The 22,835-nt window shown below is 41.0% G+C and overlaps 1 protein-coding gene across 7 annotated transcripts in view; it reads left to right on the top strand.

Moving 5' to 3' along the window:
* Positions 1 to 22,835, top strand: part of kif21b (kinesin family member 21B) — a 70,944-nt gene that overhangs the window by 42,452 nt on the left and 5,657 nt on the right. For 5 of the 7 annotated variants that reach the window (XM_078166364.1, XM_078166359.1, XM_078166358.1 and 2 more), the window contains exons 19-32: positions 10 to 213; positions 313 to 414; positions 1,508 to 1,673; positions 2,741 to 2,801; positions 3,014 to 3,062; positions 3,802 to 4,043; positions 5,936 to 6,004; positions 6,153 to 6,263; positions 10,429 to 10,467; positions 14,340 to 14,476; positions 15,559 to 15,739; positions 16,039 to 16,203; positions 16,925 to 17,042; positions 17,127 to 17,297. In XM_078166364.1, the coding sequence (XP_078022490.1) occupies positions 10 to 213; positions 313 to 414; positions 1,508 to 1,673; positions 2,741 to 2,801; positions 3,014 to 3,062; positions 3,802 to 4,043; positions 5,936 to 6,004; positions 6,153 to 6,263; positions 10,429 to 10,467; positions 14,340 to 14,476; positions 15,559 to 15,739; positions 16,039 to 16,203; positions 16,925 to 17,042; positions 17,127 to 17,297 (1,815 nt within the window). The remainder of the gene's footprint in view (positions 1 to 9; positions 214 to 312; positions 415 to 1,507; positions 1,674 to 2,740; positions 2,802 to 3,013; positions 3,063 to 3,801; positions 4,044 to 5,935; positions 6,005 to 6,152; positions 6,264 to 10,428; positions 10,468 to 14,339; positions 14,477 to 15,558; positions 15,740 to 16,038; positions 16,204 to 16,924; positions 17,043 to 17,126; positions 17,298 to 22,835) is intronic. The other 2 variants (XM_078166366.1, XM_078166369.1) reach the window with 1 other exon arrangement.

Here is a 22,835-nt window from a genome sequence, read left to right as displayed (position 1 = left end):
ATGAGTCAGAAGCGAGAGGAGCTGACAGTCCAGCAGGAATCACTCTCACATAAGAGGGAGGTACTCATGGCAGATGGGGAGGGACCAGAAGCAGAGGACCGCCTCCTCCAGGAAATTAATGAGGAGATTGAGGTGCTGAACGCCAACATAGACTACATCAACGACAGCCTGTCTGACTGCCAGGCCACCATTGTACAAATAGAAGAGACCAAGGTATGAACACACACACATGCACACACAGCAATGCTGTTCTCCCACTGTAAGAAGTGACAGGAGGCCTCTAATTATGACTCTGATGGTGTTTTCCTGCAGGACGAGCTGGACTCAGTGGACACCTCAGTGGTGATCAGCTCCTGCTCTCTGTCTGAAGCGCGCCACCTGCTGGACCACTTCCTGAAGGCTTCCATAGACAAAGTGAGTTTTCGTTCACAGCCACTTAAGTCCATAGGTGGGTTGGTAGCCTTAGAAACATCTGTAAAATCAGTAGCGCTGAACTATTTAAATCTACACTCTTGGAGATGTGAAAGAAAATATGGCACTATAACAACAACAAAAACAGACATAAAAGCATATACACACCTATTATAAGTGTTTAAAGACAATAAACTAAAAGTGCTTTTTACTGTTATTGTAAGATGCCACTGGCAAACAATTTATATGTGTTGGTGTTGCAATGCCCTGAACAGTCAGGTGCACTTAATATATGGATTATGCTGCCATCTAGTGGTTTCTTTTTGATAGGCAAACTGTTGTCTGGGCTGTATTTCTCAGTACAAACAAAAATCAATAATCACCATGCAGACAGTTAAAACACTCTATTTACTAGGTTGTCTCATTTCCTGTTGTGTGATTAAAGGGGAACTAGTATGCTAATGTTTAGATTTATACTTGTCTTTTGAGTGTCTATTAGAACATGTTAGCATGTATTTATGGCCAAAAAAGCCCAGTCTACTCTCATTAGTCTGCGTCTCTGAGAATTATGTGTTTTTAGCGGCTCTGAAGCATCATTGCAGCCAATGGAACAATTGTAACAGAGAACTGCAGTACTTTCTACCGTGAAAAATCACCAGTAAAGGCTTCAACCAGACATGTTCCAGCAGGGATATGACCTGAAATCGAAGAGAAATTAGCAACATCAGCAACCAAGATTACATGTTTCCCTGACATTAGCATGTAGCTTCATGTAGCAGTATAGGCTACGCAAAGTAAACACTTGAAATAGCCTGGAGCAGATGACCATATGAAGACATAGGTCTGGAGCTGATGTCAGCATATAGCCAAAGTAGAAAAAACATTTCTCCTGAAGTTTTTGCTCACAGGGTTTACTTTTACATTTGTTTTCCTCATCTGAAACTCTGGCCACATTAAATACAATAAACACTGTATATAAGCAAAAGTATTATATGCCCTTTTATTACCAAGTCTAAACATTGAATGCTATAGCACTCTGTATGTGTATGCGTGTGAATTACCACTTCTGATTTGTCTGGTCACTGTGTGCACACAGAGTTTACAGGTGGCTCAGAAGGAGGCTCAGATCCGACTACTAGAGGGTCAGCTGAGACAGACAGATGTGATTGGCTCGTCTCACAATCACATAATCCTTGATGCCCTGCGAGAGAAGGCCGAATACATCCCTGAACTCCAGGCGCTCATTCACAATGTACAGCAGGGTGGGTGGTGCTTTTTTTGTTTGTGTTTGGGTCTGAGTGACAGTGTGTAAGACTTCATACTGTGTGTTCCCTTGTTTTAATCAGCTTTGGAGAATAAATTAAAACTGAAACTGCAGTGACACTGGAAAATATGGTCATAGATTAGCTTGCGCCACTGACAGACTTACAGGGAAGCACTATATGTTAGAGTGTGAAAACCTGACCTGAGCCCGAAGGGACCTGTCGGGACTTGATGGGTTGGGTTCAGACAAATATTTACAAATGATGTTTGGGTCAGATTTGGGTGGGATTCGAGTAAGGGTTAGCTGAAGTTCTTTTTTTTTTATAACTTAAATTTTTATTGAGTTTTCACATGCATATAGACAAAACAATACAGCAAACAAGGTACAAATTAAAATAACAATAGTAATAACACTAACAAACTGTCTGGAGATGAGCCACTATTGAGTCCACTGTTCTATTTTGTTCAGTTGGTGTCACGTCTGATATAAATGTTCCATTTTTCCCAGTTCTTTTCAAATACATTCTCTTTGACTCTCAAAAGGTATGTCAATTTTTCCATAACAAAGATTTCCTGGACAATTTCCAACCACTGTTCCTGTCTTGGGATATTTACACTGAGGCAGTTTCTTGTGACTGCTTTCTTACTTGCTGCGAGTATATTTTAGTCAAGTACAGATCTTCTTTCATTACAACCTTCTCAATATTCCCAAGATACATCACTGGACAAGTATTTGGGATTTCATATCCCAAGACATTTTTTACAACTAAATTAACATTTTTCCAGTATATCCTCATTTTTGTACAGTTCCAGAAGATGTGTGCATGGTCTGCCTCCACACTCCCACATAGTCTCCAGCAGTTTTGTTGTATAGCGAGTTGCCTAGATTTTATTTTTGGTTTTATAAAATAGCGAGTTAATTTTTTTTCAGCAGAACTCCCTCCATATCAGTGAATTTGTAGAAGCTCAAGTTCTTTTTAATGAAAACAGAGTGCAAAAACAAATAAAAATGATGGATCCACTGCCTGTGTTGGGCTGAGAAGTTGCATGTTTTGTGTGCTTCCAGAAAATGGCTATGCCAGCACCGATGAGGAGCCGTCTGAGTTCAGCCAAGCCTCTGACAGCAGGTGAGACTGTTGTTGCAAGTCACAGAACCCCTGTCTTCTTGCCCTAAACCATTTTTAAAAAGTATCTACTGTACCACAATGCATAAGTTGTTCTTATTTTGCAAAAAACAGTGTTTATCTTGGAAAATTTTCATCTGAAAATGTATTCCATTTCTCATTAAACTCTGTATCCATGTATATTTTTCTAACTCTCATTTCCTCTCTTTCTACAGTATATCTCAGATGAAAGAATCCAACAGCCAAGATGATTTCAAAATAAAGGTACAGCTGGTCTGTGTTACAGATTTAAATCCACTCTTTCTGTTTACACAACAAACACGTCCTTTCTCCAGATTTCTTAAATCCAGATTTTAATGACTTCAATCCTTTATATCTCAGAATAGCTCTATGTGCTCAAACCATCAGGTAGTGCTGCGTCTGCCAGTATCCAAGCCTGTCAGACCTTTATGAATCATCATGACGCTGCATGTTGTCAGAAGACGTTAGTAGATTTGCTGTAGTGATTGTGTTTGGACCCTTGCTCTAATTTTCAATGTCAACACACATGCCACAGTTTGTCTGTCAGAGCAGCTGCCATTTGAGTTAGAAACCATGAGGTGGCAGTATAAGCAAACACTTCAAATTCTTCCATTTCCTAAAGCTTGGTTTGATATTCTGAGGAGGAACCCCTTATCTGACACCAATCCCCCTTATCCTCTTGTTAATGCTGTGTTCTCTGTCCTTTATTGATTTTTTTCTTTATCCAGCGTTTATTTCACCACCACAATGGCCACTCTCATTTCTTGTATGTTTGTTTCCCTGTTTTTATATTCTCTTTGCTCATTTCCCCGCTGAATGAAATTTTCAGGCAGCGTTCTTAATTTCCTCTTGTGCCTTAATTAAATTCAATCTTTATCTTTATTTTATGTCTCAGTTTTTCATATCCCGCCATCCTCCTTTCTCATTTCATTCTGTCCTCTGTGGTCCTCTGTAACACAAATGGTGCAATTTTTTCAACCAGATGGAGCCTCGTCTGTCGGCTCAGATGAAGGCAGTGTCTGCGGAGTATCTGGGTCCCATCCTGGACTTGTCGGGTGGCAAGCAGCAGCACATCACCAAGTCTCTGGCCTCACTTACGGATATCCAGGAGGATGGCATGAGCCTGGGGACAGCGAGTCTTGGGCTCAGCTTGGCCCTACGAGACCCTTACCACAGGGACAGGGCGTCCCGCACCATCAGCCTGCCTGTCAGGGGACACACCTTGTAAGTGACTCATAATGAAGCTAGGGCAAAGCAGCTTTATTTATGTAGCATATTTTAAACACACAGGCAGTTCAAAGAGCTTTACAGATGACAATTAGTAAAGAACAAAATGAATAAAATCAATTAAGATGGAATAAAATTTAAAAAATCAAATCAAAACAAAATAAACATATATAAAATTGAATAAAATACACATAGAATAGACCAGAAATATAGTTTCAGTGCAGTGATAAGTTGTTATCTGCCCTAAATGCAACAAAGGAAATAAAAGTACAGCAGAGAAATTAGTCAATAAAAGGCACAGGAGATTTGGCAAGACATATTTTAACTGTTACCAGGAAGGGGGAATGATTGAGTTTTGGTTCTTATATTTTAGCAATGTTGAATTTGACAAAACCTCACAAGTAACTACTAGTATTTCAGAACCACTTCAATGGTCCCCAGCATTTTTTAGTCTGATGCACCCCCACAGGCCTGTCAGATGAGCTCAAGTATATCTTCATTAACATTATATTTACCTAACTACTGGATCTGTGTGTTCGTTACTTTAAGGTATCTGTTTGGACTTTGTACTATAAGCACTGTAAATTGTGTTCAGGTGTAACAGCCGACAAAGTATGTGGACAGACATTTAATGAAATGGTAACTTCTATTTTGACAAACCATGGCTACTATACCAGAGATTTTGAAAAGACTAAAATAAGTGCTGGTTGACGGCTCAGATACATCTTGAATTAAACACTGGCTCCACAGTCTACGAGAACCAAGAGTCGTTCACATTCTATCGCCTTCTTAGAGTCCCCTCCATGTTTACTGTCTGCCAAGTTTGCTGCTTCCTGTTTGGTGTTGGAGAGAATGCAGCTATTGGTTATTGACAATGATCACAGCACTGAGCTTCTCTATTTGCATGAGCCAAGACTAAAAATGTAATAATATATAATATAAATGAAATATTATTAAACATGTCTGATATTGTTAGAACATTAAGACATGTAAAAGACTGACTTAAAACAGTCGGGACTGAGTTATATGACAACCTAACACCAAACAATGGAGATAATGGGAGTGCGCCACAGCTCTAGCAAAACTCTCATGAGTTTAGTTCGACATTGGAAATTTGTCTGTGTCAGTGAAATCACTTGAAAAGTCGTTTGATTAAAGCCAGTTATTAGCTTGAGCTTGGCGCCTGCAGAAGTACTCTCTGGGGTACAAGTACCTCTGGTTAGGAATCACTGCTCTGCTGTGTGGGACAGCAGGGTGGCCTGTCTCCTATCACACGACCTCATCTCAGATCCCCGTGTCGGTAAATATTTGTTCTGCTGAAGTGCCCTTGAGCAAGATGAAGAGCAGAGTCATTGAATGCCAGTGAGCTGAACTGGAACCTTTCTGACGATTTAAGCATAAAACAAGAGATAAACAAACAAGCTGGATAGAAACATCAGGATAATTGCATAACCATACACCCTGTGGAATATCACAATCAACAAAAAAAAAAAACATCTCTTTGCAATGCATTTCCTGATAATGGAGACACAGTCATCAAGAGTTTTTGAGTCGTTTTCCTACTGCACACTTCCAAATGAACAACCAGTGGAAAGCTGCCAGAGGCCTGATGTGTTTTTGGGTTATAAAACTGCTTCAGGGAGAGAGAAGATGAAGCCTATGAAATTTGCATCAGTCCTCGGGGATGGGAAGCTTGGTTATGTGTGATTATTTGATATTTAAAGAAATTAGTCTGCCAGTTGCTTTAGTCTGCTAGAAATGCTGTTAAATTGCTTAAAACCCTTGTTCTGCATAGATTCCCAACATAGATGTGTATCATCCTCCTGTGCACTCCCCTGAAGATTTGCTTAGTTTGCTTTTGTGTGTGTGTGTTTGTGTGTGTGTGTCAGTCCCAGGCAGTCTCGAGGTTATGACACTTCCCCTCTAACAAGGAGGAAATCTTACGACCGCGCATACAGGTACATGCATTGTAATGCTCACAGTGAAGCTACTTTGTTGGCAGACTGATCACATTTTTTGACTGTGTAATGTAATTTTCAGACTCCCTCCTTGTTAACTTGTCCTTTTCTTATCCTTAACCTTCCTCACCCTCCCGCCCCTCATCAGGCCCACTGACGGCTACACTCCCCCGTCTTCCCCTCCTCTGAGGACAAGGAACGACCGCAACGTCTTCTCTAGGCTCACCAGCAACCAAACCCAAGGTTCTGCTCTGGACAAGTGAGTACACTCTTGCAAACATACATCCATTCACACACTGATTCTTGTCCTTTTGTCCCTGCATTCTCATCTGATCAATTCAGCCTCACTTTGAACCATTCTTTTCTTTTCTTCTCCTCCATGGTGTAAGATCTTTACCGACCCTGTAGATAGGCTGAAGGTCAGGCCTTTTGAGAGGAAAGTGCTTTTGTCCACGGTGTAGTAAGAGTGTGCTATTCCAACAGTTTATGCTTGGATGAATCCCACTCTTAGACAAAAAGACTTTTCATCTGGCATTAATGTATTTCCTGGGAGGACAGATGGTGCAAACATTCACAGAATCCAGGTGCTGAGTGCACTTCTGAAGCATTGAAGATCTAATCATCCACACCACAACCACAGGCTGCATTTAGCAACACTGACAGCAAGGTGTAATTGCAGTGCATTTCCAGTCGACATATAGGAGTTACCAGGAGACAAATGCAAATTAGAAGGGAAGCAGTTCAGATACAAACATCATCTATAGAAGAAATAAACAAGATGTGGTGTGATATGTCTGTTTTCAGATGATGTGATGTGCATGATAATGATGATGATTTGCATATGGGCAAGAGACAGAGAAATCATCTTGTACAATCTAATCTAATCCAATAAAAAAACAGCCCTGCAATAAATCTTATCTCGTAATATTCAGGTTTGCTGACACTGTGTCAGGGAGAATCAGATTCAAAGGTATGGTAATTTTTGAAGCTGTCATTAGTCGCGGTGTCCAAGTGGCCTGTTTTTAATGTTATTTCATCCTATTTACATACTTAAAGGTTAAAAGAATGTTATAAATAAGTGTGTGGTCCAGCTACATCAGATGGAGACACAGTATGGATATGAGATGCATGTTGTTGTCAGCTGCAAAGGTGTCTGGAATGAGCAACTGGCCTTTTTTCTCTTCCTGTTCCCAATCAATTGCAGCTTTCCGCTCTGACAAATGTCAGCAGTTAATTTCAGCCAGCGTTTGGCTGTGCTCTAAAGTTATTTGTTTTGTAATCTTTATAAATCCGGAACATTTCTCAGCTTTATTGACCCTTAATTGTTAGCGAGAATGCTGTGTGAGATGAGTTAGGGTGTTGTGTTTGTGCGTGTGCTGTATGTGTGAATACTTGTGTGTTGGAGCCTGTGGGTCTTCATTATCTGGAGCAGGGGTAGGTAAATGAGTTGGCTCTTGTCATCTTTCCATGCAGCTGTTGTGATTGGTAGCCATTTTGAATTAACTGTGGGTGGCATTGTGGAGGGATATTTATGTTTAGGGTCGCGTTTGTAGCTCCCACAGGAGAAGCCTTCATAAAGAGCATGATGCAGAAGGATGAAATGTTTTGTTGTGGGAAACATTTACATCGTTGACATCTGATGGAAGGTATTAACAGCATTTTGTCATTTGCACCTTTTTTAAGTGAGGTTTTGTGTGGGTAAATGTTTTGTTTACAGAAGGAAACACTGGTTACAACGATTTTTCCCCCAGTTGTTCATCATTTAAACTATCATTTTCACTTTGTTTGGTTTCATTGTCCTGACATTACTGACACTGACCTAACTCTGACACTTAATTCATCATCACAAGCATAAGTGCAAAGCCAAATGAGGCCAATTTATTAAAAAATAATTAGAAAGCTGGTCTGAATCGTCTGCATGAATTCTGTGTAATTGAGTGTCAAATGAGAAGCTGTCTGCTATGCAAAGAAAGAAGATGGTGATGTTCTCAAGTGCATCCTTGTTTCAAGTTCACAAAACCTATTAAAAATGCAATAAGAGTTTTTCTTTTTTTTTTTTTTGCAATTGTGACGGTATGGATGCATTCTGCTCCTGTTTTTCAAGCTATTTATGTCTGAATAGATTGGTTGCCTATGAGACAGGGATCAGGCCTTTGACACAGATTTGAAAGACACATGAGAATGAGGAAAAATGAAAGTTTTCTTGTTGTCTGATGGGTACAGAGGCTTTGAATCCCAGAACCATTTTTTAATCTTCACATTACATTTGCACCCTCCGAAACCAATGAATTTTAAAAGGATTTTGTCTTGAGAGTCTGAAAGAATAAGCGGATATCACTATGCTAATAGCCACTGTGGCCAGCAGTAAATAAATACCAAGAAATGGAGGAATTTCTGTCACCCTTTAACACTGTAGTTCACTCCAGACGTATCCAGAATCATTTTGTTTTATTATTTCATGCTCAGAGTATAAAGCACAGGCTCTCTTGGTGACAAACCTGAGGCTATAAAATATTTATAATATAATAACACTTTTATTGCACTGTTACACACAGTAGAGCTACAGTATTGGTGTGGTCTGGATTTTTCCCTCGACAGCTTTGAGCAGGCCCGCCTGTGAGTTGGACTGACAACCATATCCTCCATTCTGGATTTTCCCCCCGTTAACCCTGATTGCAGCCCCTTGTGTTCTTTTCTGCACTAATTCCCTGTATATGGCTGGAAAGGGTAGACATGGGAGCCGACACTAGCACCAGGGGAGTCATACATGGAGGCTACAAAAATGTAGAAATTGTAATGCGCAGTTCTTTGACCTCTATGACTATCCTGGCATCAGTGTTTCCTCCTTGACTACTTCCTTCTTTCTGTCAGTACCTGTTTTCTGTCTTGTTCAATGAATAGGTTGACAGTTTGGCAAATATGCCTTTTTACTTTTTTGTTGAGAGTTAGATCAGAGGCTTGATACCACTTTAGTGTCTGTACCCCAAATATGAGGTACAGCTAACAGTCAGCTAACTTAGCTTAGCATAAAGACAGGAACAGGTAACAGAATCCTGCTTTGTCCGGAAGTAAAGCTCAATAATGAACAAATCTTGTTTATCCTGTAGAAAACTTTGTAAATATGACAAGTTGTGGTCGTAGCTTAGCATATAACTATGTAAAAACTCAAAATGTCATCTCTACAAATCTTTTTTGTTTTAAATTCAAGGTGAGTGAGTTTCAGAGGTTCTGGTAGGAGAATTATGTTACCAACGGACAGAGCTAGGCCAGCTATTTCCTTGGATGGAGCTACGCTAGCTGTTTCCTCAGACAGAGTTTGACTAGCTGTTCCCTTGGATAGAACTAGACTAGCTGTCCCCTTGGACAGGGCTGTGCTAGCTGTTCCCCTGGTCAGAGTTTGGCAAGATGTTCTCTTGGACCGAGCTAGGCTAGCTGTTTCTTTGGACAGAGTTATGCTAGCTGTTCCCTTGGACGGAACTAGGCCAGCTTTTCCCTCAGAGAGAGTTATGTTAGCTCTTCCCTTGGACAGAGCTAGGCTAGCTGTTCCCCTGGACAGAGCTAGGCCAGCTGTTCCTTCGGACATAGCTAGGCTAGCTGCTCCCTTGGACAGAGCTAGGTCAGCTTTTTTTCTCAGAGAGAGTTAGGCAAGCTGTTCCCCTGGACAGAGCTGGGCTAGCTGTTCCTTCGGACATAGCTAGGCTTGCTGCTCCCTTGGACAGAGCTAGGCCAGCTTTTTTTCTCAGAGAGAGTTAGGCTAGCTGTTCCCCTGAACAGAGCTGGGTTAGCTGTTCCCTCAGACAGAGCTAGGCTAGCTGTTCTTCTGGGCAGAGTTTGGCAAGCTGCACTCATGGACAGAGCTAGGCCAGCTTTTCCCTCAGACAGAGTTAGGCTAGCTATTTCCTTGTTTTGTGTTTTTATGCTAGATAACTAACCAGCTGCTGGTGTGATCTCATATTGAACGAATAGACATAAGAAGTGGTATCAATTTTCTCATCTCGGCAAGAAAGTGAATAAGCCAAAATGTCAAACTATTTCTTATAACCTTCAACCTTAAATGTTAGCCCTGACACTGCTAGGGAAAGTTCACTAAACCAGCCATTGCTCAGTGTGGGTGTACCTCCAGTAAACATGCTTTAGCAAGGAAAACATCTGCCGACAGCAGTCAAAGAATACAGCCTGCTCTGTGGTTGTCTTGGGAAGAAGCACATCTCATGGCAAACTGCCTGATAACCACTGGACAAGCTTTGTTGTTTGACAGAGGCTCTCCTGCCAGTTTGCTCACTGCTTTGTATCTAAAACCCTTCCTCCAGTCACTCCTCCCTTTAACCCTTTTGCCAGTAACCCCTCTGTCTTTCCTTAGCGTGGTTAACCCTTTCCTCTTCCTGCCCCACCCCTCCCCTCTCCTGCTCCTCTTCTGCCTCCAGGTCGGATGACAGCGACTCCTCGCTCTCCGAGGTGCTCAGGTAGAGGAACTGTGTTTGTCACTCTCTGTTTTTCCCATTTGCCTGTTAACTCACCTGGTGTCATCTCATCTCCACCGGTAGTCAGTGCCTCGTCTGGCCTCTCCTCCATCTCTTTTCCTCCCCCCTCTGTGGGTGAGGTCGCTGTGGTGCATGTTTTAACCACATGCGGCTTTCTTGACCCAACGGCCTTTCCCACCTGTGATGTTGTGTTTTTCTGTGGTGATGCTCACACACAAGACCTGAATGAACCTTACCACTTTAAAGCAAGCTATTAGAAACTGCAAATGTTGTTTAAATAAACACTAGGACTGTCGTGACCACGTGATATTATCACCTGTTAGACAACCATGATCAGTAATTTCCAAGATAAGTAATTTTCATTCATTTCCAATGAAGACTGCAGTATTGATAAAGGTCTTTATGAAAAAACAATTTGCTTTCCTGTCAAGCGTTAGGGTCAGACACACCAAACTGACATCAAAGAACTAGTGGTGACAAAGGTTGACTATTGCGTTGCGTTACAAAGACTACAGCCAACGACCAACTAGCATGAATGTTTTGCGCCTGCATGAGAGGAAATAACTCTCCATGACAGCAGGTGGCGGTAAGTTGTCTTTGTCATTAAAAACAGGGAAACTAGCAGGATGAACGCTATTTAGCCTGTTAGCACATTGATAACAATCTGTAGTTGAAAGAACAAAGCATATTTACCATGCACTTGTGAACAGTAACACAATTATGAACTGTTTCTGCCAAAGAGCTCACTGGCTAAAAACATAATCCAACCTCACATAAAAAGTTTGTTTCAGTCTCGCACCATTCTGACTTAAGCCTATTGCTTACTTTCCTCACTTCTGTTTCTCTTCTTGTGCTGAACTTCCACTCAGAGTGATTTCATTCACTGATGGGCTCTGCCATACCTTACACAAATTCTAAATGTTGAATTGGCAAATAAAAGACGACAAGGGCAAAATACGGCCAAGGGTGTGGGACCCACTGCAAAAACTAGGGTGACAGATTCTCACTGGTGGCTCAATGTTGACCGAGGGCCGACAGTCAGCTCGGTGTGTTAGGCCCCTTAGATGAGAATATCGGTGTCACTCTGACGTCTGTCTTTTAAATTCGTAGCTGTAGCCAGTAGGCAGTTAGCTTAGCTTAACACAAAGAGTGGAAACATGGAAACAGCTAGCCTGGTACTTTATAAAGGTAATATCTAGCTCCCAGCATTTCTAAACCTCACTAATGAACATGTATATCTTGTATGTTTCATCTGTACAAAAAGTAAAGTGTAAAAACGGTTTTATGAGAGGTTATGCACTGGACTGTTATTTGACTTGGTGCAGTGGCTTTAGTTTTTAATCTTCAGTTGTTGTACATACTAAAGGCAGTACAACATGTTAATGACTTTGTTACTTATATAGTGATACCATTGGACAGAGCCAGGCTAGCTAATCCACCCTACCTCCAGTCTTGATGCTAAGTTAAGATAATTGGCTACTTGCTATAGCTTCAAATATAACGTACAGACATGAAAGAGGTATCCATCTGCTCATCTAATTTTAGCAAGAAAGCAAAGTGCATTCTAAAAATGTCAAACTAGTCCTTTAAGACAAATAACAGAAAACTGTATAATTATGATAAAAACAAAATGCCGTCCTCTTCTTCCTGATGAATCTATTTTTGCATATTTATCTCACACACTCGCACATACAAATTGATGCACCTCTCACTGAGGCTCTTCTGCCTGTTTTTCTGTGCACTGCAAAGAGCACACACTGATCTCCCTCCATGTTTTCATTAGTCTGCTGGTCTCTTGGTGCTTGGCCCTGCAACATCCATTAGCAGCCCTCACATAGTGCATAACACAGCACACCATGATATCTTCCACAGATGCTGATAGAATGGGAACACTTTCTGCCATTTGGACCAGCGCCGTGCTTGAGAATTAGAGTGCTGCATTAAGCAATATTATAGTATGTGCAGTACATGTACTTATAGAGAAAAACAAAGGAGGAACTATACATAAAGCATTCAAAATAATGGCACATAGTGGTTTACTGGCAGGTAAACAGAGTAGCCTGCGTAGGGGATCTGCAAAAATATAATAATCATTTTAAAGCTAAGTATATCATAGCTTTAACACCTTTCTTCACCTGAGCTCCCAATTTAAGGAATGAGGATGGAGCGTAAAATGACAGGGTTAACAACCTTCAGAGTGATAAGGTTCATTAAAAAGAAACTGCACCTCACATTCTCCTGTTTTTTTATTATCTTCCTTTCCCTCTAGTCTCCATTTATTTAAAAAAAAAAATCACATTAATAGAACTGCTGCATGTATGGTATCCCCCTCTTTTCTTATCAAAGAATTACCTGCATTCTATCATCAGTCTTTCCAAAATGGAATTGGACCAATAAGAGGGTGGAACAGACTCATGTGATGCTGTGTTCACTCCATGCACCTGCCATCACAGTCAGGTTGTACAGCTCTGCCAAGGGGCAGAAGCTGATAATCTGACTATGTTATCGACTTGTTACACCTCTCCACTTACCCACACGTACCACATACCCTTTTCCCCGGGCCACAAAAGGCAACTGGTTGTGGAGGTGCTGAACTGAGAGTCAGCTCCTACCGTACTGGTGGAGAATGGATGCTGCATGTGGTAATGATGACGTTTCAGGACGTTGTGCTGTGGTTTATTTTTGAGTTGTAGGCTGCTGTGTAGTTGGTCTTCCAGGCTGTGGCTGCTGTGAACAATTGTTTTGGGCTTATTCTGCACAAGTCGGTTCTGTTTTGTGTTTCATGAGACTTGGCAGACATGCATGCAATCTTTTTTCACTGGCTGATGATTGGCAGTTTTGATTTTGGTTGGCATTTTTTTATGCACTATAAAAAAGAGGATACACAGAAAGTGTGGTTTAGTGTTTAATTTTTGATTTGACGTGTGTATTTGTGTGCGTGCTGGGACATTAGCGTGCAGGCACAGAAGAGGAGCATGTTGCCATCTTTGACAAGTTTCAAGCACACCCTTCTGTATTTTTCTCACTCTGTGCAAAAACAAAACCTGTCCCGAGTTTTGTGTGTAATCACAGATTCTCTTTTCCTTCCTCACATCCTCCGGCTCTCCCTCACTGTTTCGCTCTGCACCTCACTCTCTCTCACACACACACACACACACACACACACACACATACACACTCACATACACACTAACCACCACTGGTGTTATTAGGAAGCCCACTGGGGACCAATTTCCCCACATTCCTCCCTCTTCTTCTCACCCTCTGCCTGCTCTGTCTCACTCTGCTGACTGCTCTCCAGGCATTCTGGGACTCTGGCCTGTCAGTGGGACATAGATTGTGGGGGATGGGGGGGAGCAGAGGTTCAGCTACAGAGTGTACATAACACAGAAGAGGTTGTGTGTGTTTGTGCACGAGTGTGGGTGTGTGTGTGAGAGAGAGGCGGGGGGGACAGAAAGACAAGTTAAATAGGAAAGCAGCTTTTACTGTTGTAGTGCCATAATTGGTCCGTTGCACAAAAAAGGAAAGCAGCGAGGGGGAGTGAAGGCAGGCCAGAGCAGGTGGGCTTAGAAAACTGACAGGATGTGTGTGTGTGTGTGTGTGTGTGTGTGTGTGTGTGTGTGTGTGTGTTTGCATATGCGCACAGTTTTTTTCTTGGAGTACATCATCTTTATGTATCCAGAGAGGTTTGTATGGGTTTGTATTATATCTGTATATTGAACAGAACATTTGTGTTTTTGTGCGCATGTTTGTAATTGGCCTGTTTCACAGTGCACACATCCTATGTGGATAGAAATCAGCTGATCACTGATTTATATCGACTGTGACACTGTATATGTGTGTGTGATCTTTAGGGGTGTGATCAATCCCATCGGGGGTGTGAAGGGGGGTCGGACGGCGCCCCTGCAGTGTGTCTCTGTAGCCGAGGGACATTCAAAGCCAGTCCTGTGTGTGGATGCTACAGATGAGCTGCTATTCACTGGATCTAAAGGTACCCAAACTGCACTGTTAGTTCTTTCTGAAAATGGTATTTACCATTTACTTTAAGTAGCCTTAATGGCTGATGTTTGATCAATAGTATATTTCGTTACATATGATTTTTAAAGCTTTTTTAAATGGATCTTACGTATTTAAGTCAAAGCAAATAACATTATGAGCTAAAGCTTGTCATTACACCACCAAAGGATTAGTCATGTAATCAAGCAAGTGTTAAGGAGATAGTTTGGATCTTTTGAAGTGGGGTTGTATCAGGTACTTATCCATAGTCAATGTAGTGCCTACAGTAGATGGTGGTCGACATGCCCCCCACTTTGCAGAAGCAGGCAGGTGTACACCCATGGAAGATTAGCAAAATGTACTGCTGTGGAGGGGGGCAGCAACAAAACGTCTTTTAGTCACCAAAAAAAAATCAATATCAGTCTAGTGTACGCTTTATTTAGAATATTTTCACTCCTTTACCTTCACTTCAGACAGGCCTTTACAACAGGGAACTGAAGCTGGTATATCCATCTATGCTCTCTTCAAAGCCAGACACCATTGACAAAGATACAGTAATTTTACCTTGCAGAACACGAGAGTTGCTGGTCTACCACTGCCTCAGTCGGTCAGTTTGTTTGTGTTATTGTGTGACTTTGATGTTTTTAAGCGTTAGTTTGGATTCTACTTCTAAGTCGTAGCTCACAAACCAACCAAACAAACAAGGCAGCGGTAGATCAGAAACTCCTAAGGTCTGCAAGGTAAAATTAATGTTTTTGTCAAAGGACTCTGGTGGCTTTGAAGAGAGCATATGTAATGGCTTAAGTTTCCCATTGGAAGGGCTGTTTGATGTCAAGGTCTAGAGATGAAAATATTCTCAATATAGCCTACACTTAAACTGATATTGATCTTTTTAGGTGGGCCTTTTTTGGGAGGCTAAAATATGTTTTCCTGCTGCCTCCATCCACAGCAGTATATTGCTTAGGTTCTGTGTCAGTACTCCTGCCTGCTTCTCCAAACTACCACCACCACTTCAAAAAATGCAAACTATCCTTTTAAGCCAAACAGTGTTTGAGCTGCCCTTCTTTGCTCCTCCAGATCGTACCTGTAAGATGTGGAACCTGGTAACGGGTCAAGAGATTGTCACTCTCAAAGGCCACCCAAACAACGTGGTGTCTGTCAAATATTGTCCATCCTCCTGTCTGGTCTTCTCTGTCTCCACCTCCTACATCAAGGTGTGGGACATCCGCGACTCTGCCAAGTGTATCCGCACGCTTACGTAAGTTTCCTCCCTGCAACCAGAACATTTCAGAGCAGTTAAACTAAAAAATTGCAGCTGAGCAGGTATTTGATAGAAGTGATTTGGGAATATTCTTTCTCAGTTCAGTGGTGTGTTTCAAGTTGCAGAAAAGTGACAGATTAAATGTGGAAAAATATGATGTGAAATGCATCCAGAGGAAATGAAGAAAAGTTCTGCTCATTACACTTGTCTCTGTCTTTCCACCTCCTGTCCCCCATTTATTCTCCTCCCATTTGTCCCTCTTTCTTATACTTTATGGCTTTGCTTTACCCCCACAGTTCATCAGGACAGGTGGTTTCAGGTGATGCATGTGCGGGCACCACCACCCGCACAATAACCTTTGCACAGGGCGAGTGTCAGATTAACCAGATAGCCCTCAACCCGTCAGGATCTGTGCTCTACGCTGCTGCTGGAAATAGTGTTCGCATGTGGGACCTCAACAGGTACATTTGTTCATTCATTACTTTAGTCATAGATTAATTTATTCATTGAACAACTCATCTAATTGTTTGTTTAAGTAGACGTATCCATCTGTACATATTCATGAATCCTGCACTGATTTAAATGCATAGCCATCCCCACATGCATTGGTTCAGTCATGCAGATAGTCAGACAGCTCTAAATTATTTTTGATGTGGAGGATGTATATTTTCACTTGTCAGATGTTAATCAACCAGAAAGATGATTAACATGTGACTTAAGAGATTAAAGGCTGTCAAAAGAAAGCGCAGGAACTGAGCGCTTGTGTGTACGTGAGTGTGTTTCCTACAAGGTGCCTGTTTCTGAAATCCAGCGGCATCGCCGTCTCCTCAGTTTTTATGCTTCTAGAGGGAAATGATTAACAGATTGGACCACCAGACAGTTTATGCTGAAGGGCTCAGACCTAATTAATGATGCAGAACAACGCCCAGAAATAAAAAATGAATGTATTAAACATTTCTTCAGTATCATCTCTGCCTTTGGCATCGCAGTGTCTCAGCAGTTTTGCCTTACTCGTGAGACCGAAAGTGATTTCATTCAGTGAAACCTTGAAAAATAAAATTCTTGTAAGTAATGAATTTCACAGGCCTTGCTTCAACTCCTTTGCTGCTTGTTTGTGTGTGTGCATGTGTGCATGCGCGCGTGTGTGTGTGTGTGTGTGTGTGTGTGTGTGTGCGTGTGTAGGATGCAAGGAATGGGGAAGCTGACAGGCCACATCGGTTCTGTCATGTGTCTGACAGTGGGACAGTCTCTGCTGGGCAAAGACCAAGTAATCACTGGCTCCAAAGACCATTATGTCAAGGTACAACACACACATTTGTGCAGACCCTGCCCCAGCATCACAGACACATCCTTTAACAGTCTCCTGCACCTCGTCTCTCCTTAGGTCTTTGATGTGGCAGAGGGAACTCTGGGTAATGTAGGTCCAGCTCATAACTTTGAGCCACCTCATTATGACGGCATCGAATGTTTGGCTGTACAGGGAGATGTGCTGTTCAGCGGGTCGAGGGACAACGGCATCAAAAAATGGGACCTGGAGCAGCAGGAACTCACTCAGGTGTGTATGTGCGTGTGCCTGCATGTAGAGTGTGTGTCTTTGTTAAGATGTGTGATATGAATGAAGAACTGGCTTTTTCTTAAAGCCTAAAACATATCTCTTGTACCATGCTGCAACAAGCCAAAGGTTACTTAAAATTAAGACTGCATGTGTTGTATGTTCCTGCACAGTAGGTCAGTGAGGTCAGCAGGTTTGAGTTAAGCAGGAGGCAGAATGGTTTTCTATTCATGTGGATATGGAGTTCATACATCAAAGTTTAACACCCTGGCAGCGCTTCAGCACTGCTCTCGACTTTATATGCGGTGAGCCTGTAGTCAGAATCCATCGTTCTCTGAGGCTATTAATTCAAGATCTCTGACCCTTATCTTGTGAGCAATGCCACTTTTTCCATATGGTGCATGTAGTGCAGAGAAAGTACAAACACAGTATATAAGGGCTTTGGGAGGTAATTGAGGGAAAATTATTCCTATCTGTAGGTGGCTTTATTTAAAGGACTGCTTCTAGTGTGGAGTGATTTTGATAATCAATATTGAACTAATTTATCAAGCAACAAGGCTGTAAAGAACATATAAATACACTTTACTCACTACCCTAACAAAGCCGTAACATTTAAGGTAAGCCAGCTAAGATAACGTTTGATATCATGAAGACAGCAACATTAAAGAGGTATTTCAGTCTTGATAGGAAGGTCTTTTAATAAAACTGAGCTGTCTATGTAGTGGAAAGATTGAAACTCTTTTGACATTGGTGCTACATGATGACCTGAGGAAACAGAGGAAAAGAGCTGTGGCATTCATGTTTTTTCAAGAGGTAGAAATCCTACAACTACCAGAACTCACTGTGCCGTGCCAGACCAAATTAACACTCCCACTGGTGGGTGATGTAAGTTAGTTTTGACTCATTCGAAAACAACATGGACAGAGCAGCACACAGAGGCTCTGCTGGCCAACTGCTGCGACACAGTAGCAGTGGTTTGCTATTGGCTTTGCTAATGTTTACTTGCACCTTCAAAGACTATAAAGCAGGTATGCCTGGCGTAGTATACTGCGTCGGAAATTGATTTAATAGTTTCATACCACATACTACCAACATAGGCGTTATACAGTATAGTTAAAGTGTTAGCATGCTAGCAACACAAAGCATCGCTGAGGCTGATGAACATGGCATTAGTTTAGAAGGTATCATTAATTAAAAGATTGGCCTGAGGGTGGTGCGAGATCTCCAAAGTTACTACAGTCTATCCTGAAGGACACGGATCTCTTTCATGGCAATCTATCCAATAGTTGTTAAGATATTTCAGACAGACTGACTTTGCCATTGCTGGAACCATTCTACTAGCTTGGCTAAAAAAGCCAAACATTTAAATCTTCTCAGATGTGAAGATTTGCTGTTTTTTTTTTGTTTATTTCATTATGAAATAACCATTGATTTGGGAAAAAATTTGAAGATGTCTTCTTGGGGTCTCAGGTACATTATGTATATGTATTTTTTACTGTTTTCAAATGTTTAAAGATTTTGTGTTTAAATGAATAATAGCACTTAATAATGCAACTAAATAATTAAGAATAAAAATAACCCAAAGTTGTGGCACTATCCTAGATATCTGATAGAAGAAAAAAGGAAGCAAAGTCATGACAAAGCACACACCTTCCATGCAAACAGCGACTGTATTTTACTCCTTATCTGACACTGGCTTGGCTGTGACAGTTCAAAACCGCTTTGCCCGTTGAGCATTCAGTTGGCGAACAGCTCCCTTCATGTCTCTCTTTACCCAGAGTGCTCTCTCTGCAGAGAAAGTCAACAGAGTGCCGTCATGTGTAATGTGGCAGGAAAGCACTGTGTCAACACCAGGGCGTTAGAGCCCACACGCATCAGACAGAGCCACAGGTACCAGAGAGGAAAGTCACTGCGTGTGTCTTTGTATGCATGTGTTGACTCCTGTGGTGCCTCTTGTGTATCCTCAGTTGCTGCTGCATATGTTAATAATGCATAATATTGCACCTTGTGGGTGGATGTGGCTTACTCATTTGCATGCACAGTAATATGCATATTAAGCAGCACTTTTTTGTTGTTTGCATAAGTTCTATTTAGCCTTTGTTTATCAGAGCAGAGAAAACAAGAACATAAGGCATTATTATTTCCATTCAAAGGCTGAATTAAATCAGCTCAGTCTGTACTGCGGTCTGCGGCATATGACCTTAACCTCATTTGTGAAGCAGCCAACACAATCCATTTTACAGCCTCTCTAACTCAGTAGTCTCTGTCTAATTGTGTAATAGGATCAAATTGTGGCTTGGGGTACAATAGAATATATTACAGTAGGCTCTGCCTCCTCCAGGATTGCTGCTGCGAGCTGTTCTGCTCTGACCCCTCTGCTAAAATGCATACGCCATAGTGTGTTTCTTGGGGGACTATGCGAAGCAATTTGTTTATAATTACTCAGCACTGTAGTTTAATGATTCCCGGTTGCTTGATAAATAACATACCTTCCAAAAACAATCTCAAGTTTGTGTGTGTTCAACCGCTTTGTCGACATGCTTCTTATATGGTGAGCAACAGCAGTGTGGTGGTGCTCTCTGTGAGGTGTTGGAAAGCACTGACACATTTTACCCACTGGTGTAAAGTCGTTACAAATGGCGAGGAAGATGTAGTATATGTGAGACTTTGTCTTTATTTTTTTGTAGTTGCCATTCCCCTTCCACAGCTCTTAACTTCCTGTGGATTTCGAGGTAGGGGAGAAAATTGCCTCTTTAAAGGTTTCCTCCATTTTCCTTTAGTGTTTAAGAAGTATTTCCCAGCTTTGAAGGAGATCTTTTCATAAAACTGGACTGTATATGCAGTAGAAAGATGCAAATAAATTTCAAATTGGTGCTATATGACCAGAAAAGCCAGAGAAAAAGGGCTGTGGCGTTCCCTTTTGCTCAAGAGGTAGAAAACCTACACCTGCCAGATTGCACAGCACCGCACTGGACTAATAAAGGCTCCTGCTGCTGTGTGACATAATGTAAGCTTGGCTGTTTTTTCACAGGAAACAATATGGCGGCAATTACAGTAAGCTAAAATATGTTTCTGAAAACATCTGAGGCAGTGCAGTTGCAAAATCTTGGTTTATATATAATCAGCACTGTTTAGTTTTACTGTTTAATCTCATTATCTTCACCCTCTGTTATTACAATAAGGGAAACAGTATGGCACCCACTTGCTACTCACAAATTCTCCTATTACAGCTAAACAGTGCACTAAAATATGTTTCTAAAGACATTTCAGGCAAGAAATTGGCAATATAGTAACAGAACCTTGGCTTATATTTGATCAGCACTCCCTGGTTTTACAGTTTGATCTGAGTCTGGCTTGAATTTGAGAGAGACAGAGTAGGGTGGCTGTCTTTCTCAAACAGCTTCTATAGTCTTTGTTTCCATGGTAGCGGACATATGAAAATGGAGAAGTACAAGCTAAAGTTAGAGCAACAGCTCTAGCGACAGCAAAATTTCGTGATTTGAGCTGAGAGATAAGCAGAGGTAAGATAGAGAGGGAAGTTTACCACAGTTCATTCACACATACAACCCACATAGTTATGATACAGAGCTGGTTTAAAATCAGCAAAGTATCCCTTTAAGGAAGGATTTTTTATTCTTCCTTATCTGGCTTAGAAACCCCAACCATGGATAACAAAACTCTGCTGACCTCCAGAGTTAGGGAATTATAACTATTGAAAAAGCCGTCCATCAGTTAAGTATTGAAGTAAATGGTATAAAAACTTAATGATCTTATACATACTTAACTGTGCTTTCATGCCATCATTTTTCACACTGAATTTCTTAGCTCACAGTGGGCTTGAGTAGGTCTTGAAATGTACTGCATTGAGAATTGCTTTAAATTGAATTGTTAACCCAAGAAGCTCAATCAAATCGAAATGTGAGATGCAGCAAGATTCACACGGCTAATATTTCTATTTAGTCAGTTTAAAATGCATGTATATCAACATTTAGATTAAGTTTTCACAAAGTGAATGCAAATGATGTTTAATTCATAGAAGCGAAGAAAAAGTAATCAGCTTCATCTAGCTCTGCATGTAAATTAACAGCTTTGTATATACCATCCTATAATGACTGATGCCAGATCCAGTATCTATGAAACAACCAACCTGCTGACACCTCCACACTAAACAGCACCGATAAGACGATAAGAAAAGAGCCCAATCCATACTGGATTTTCAAGGCTCTTGGCAATATATACATCGGAGAATTAAAAAAAATAACAGAGGATATTCAGTTTCTTACATAAACACAACATAATAAAAAGAAATAAATCTAAATGGATTGCATAAATTTGTGATATTTTAACAATAAAGTCGTCGGTACTCTCTGGTGGACAAATTACACAATGGTAATACAGCTTATAAATTACCTCAAATACATCTTGTACACTTCTCCACTGATATTTCTTGTTGCTAACAGATGAATATTTCAATACCGATATACTGACGATAAACTAATATCAGACTATCCATCAGCCCAGTCACTTTAGACTATTTTAGTCCAGCTCATGCTTTTGTGTATGCAGCATACCTCCAGGAGTTAATTCTACCTGCTGTCTACTCCACACTGTTGTCTGTGTATTGTAGCCAAACATTGTTTCTGTCCATCTGTATCCATTTGTGTCAACAGTTGTCCCTCTCTGTGTCTAAATGGATAGTGCCAGTGGGAGAATGTGTTGTCTCAAATAGTACTTTTTGTGTTGCACTGTAAATCATACATTCTTGAGAGCTACCCAGTCATGCTATTTTTTTTATTTGTTTGCACAAAGTGATGTGATAACTCTGCTAGATGTGGTAGATAACCAATTAAAGCCATTTGAATAATGTCACTCACAGTATGTCAGTCGTTCTCAGCTCTCAGACTATTGTTCCATAAGCCTCACTGAGCAGAAAACAACTTGGAGCTCTGTTTCAAGGTGAAATCACCTTCAGTAAAATAAGACTTGTTTTCTTCATTGCTCAGAAAGCTGAGGGGCGAAACAGTCTTTTAATTTGTGGCTCCTCTGTTTAGATCACAACAAATAGGCCTGAAATAGACCTGCATGCAAATGAGAAACAGATATAGGATTTGTAACTCACTGCCTATACACATTAGAAAGAGAGCAGCCTAACTGCAAACTGCAGTGACGACAACATGCACAGAAAGAAAAACAAATTAGTATGTGAGGTACCTGATGGAGACAATAATGGAACTTAGCAGTGTTATTTTGGGTGAAAGCTAATCTCAAAAATGCAACATGAAAATAATTAATGACAGAAGCACATCAAACACAACATGAAAAAAGTGACAGATAAAGGTAATAAAAGTTATCTCCCTGCGCATGTGTTCTTCTGTTTAGAGATGAATTAATCTGCAGCCCAGTTGGTTGAGATAAACAGAATAAATCAACAAAACCCAAAGTGTAGGCGTGATAAAAGTCTGTTAAAGCTGCATGTAAATCCAAATTGCTTTCTGTATGTTTGTTCTGTATTTTAAGACACTTGTTTAATTATGTTTAACA

Source organism: Epinephelus lanceolatus, chromosome 1 (genome assembly GCF_041903045.1).
Source record: "Epinephelus lanceolatus isolate andai-2023 chromosome 1, ASM4190304v1, whole genome shotgun sequence".
Taxonomy (NCBI): Eukaryota; Metazoa; Chordata; class Actinopteri; order Perciformes; family Serranidae; genus Epinephelus; species Epinephelus lanceolatus.
Note: the sequence above shows the minus strand (reverse complement) of the source record. Positions and strands in the feature narration are given on the sequence as shown.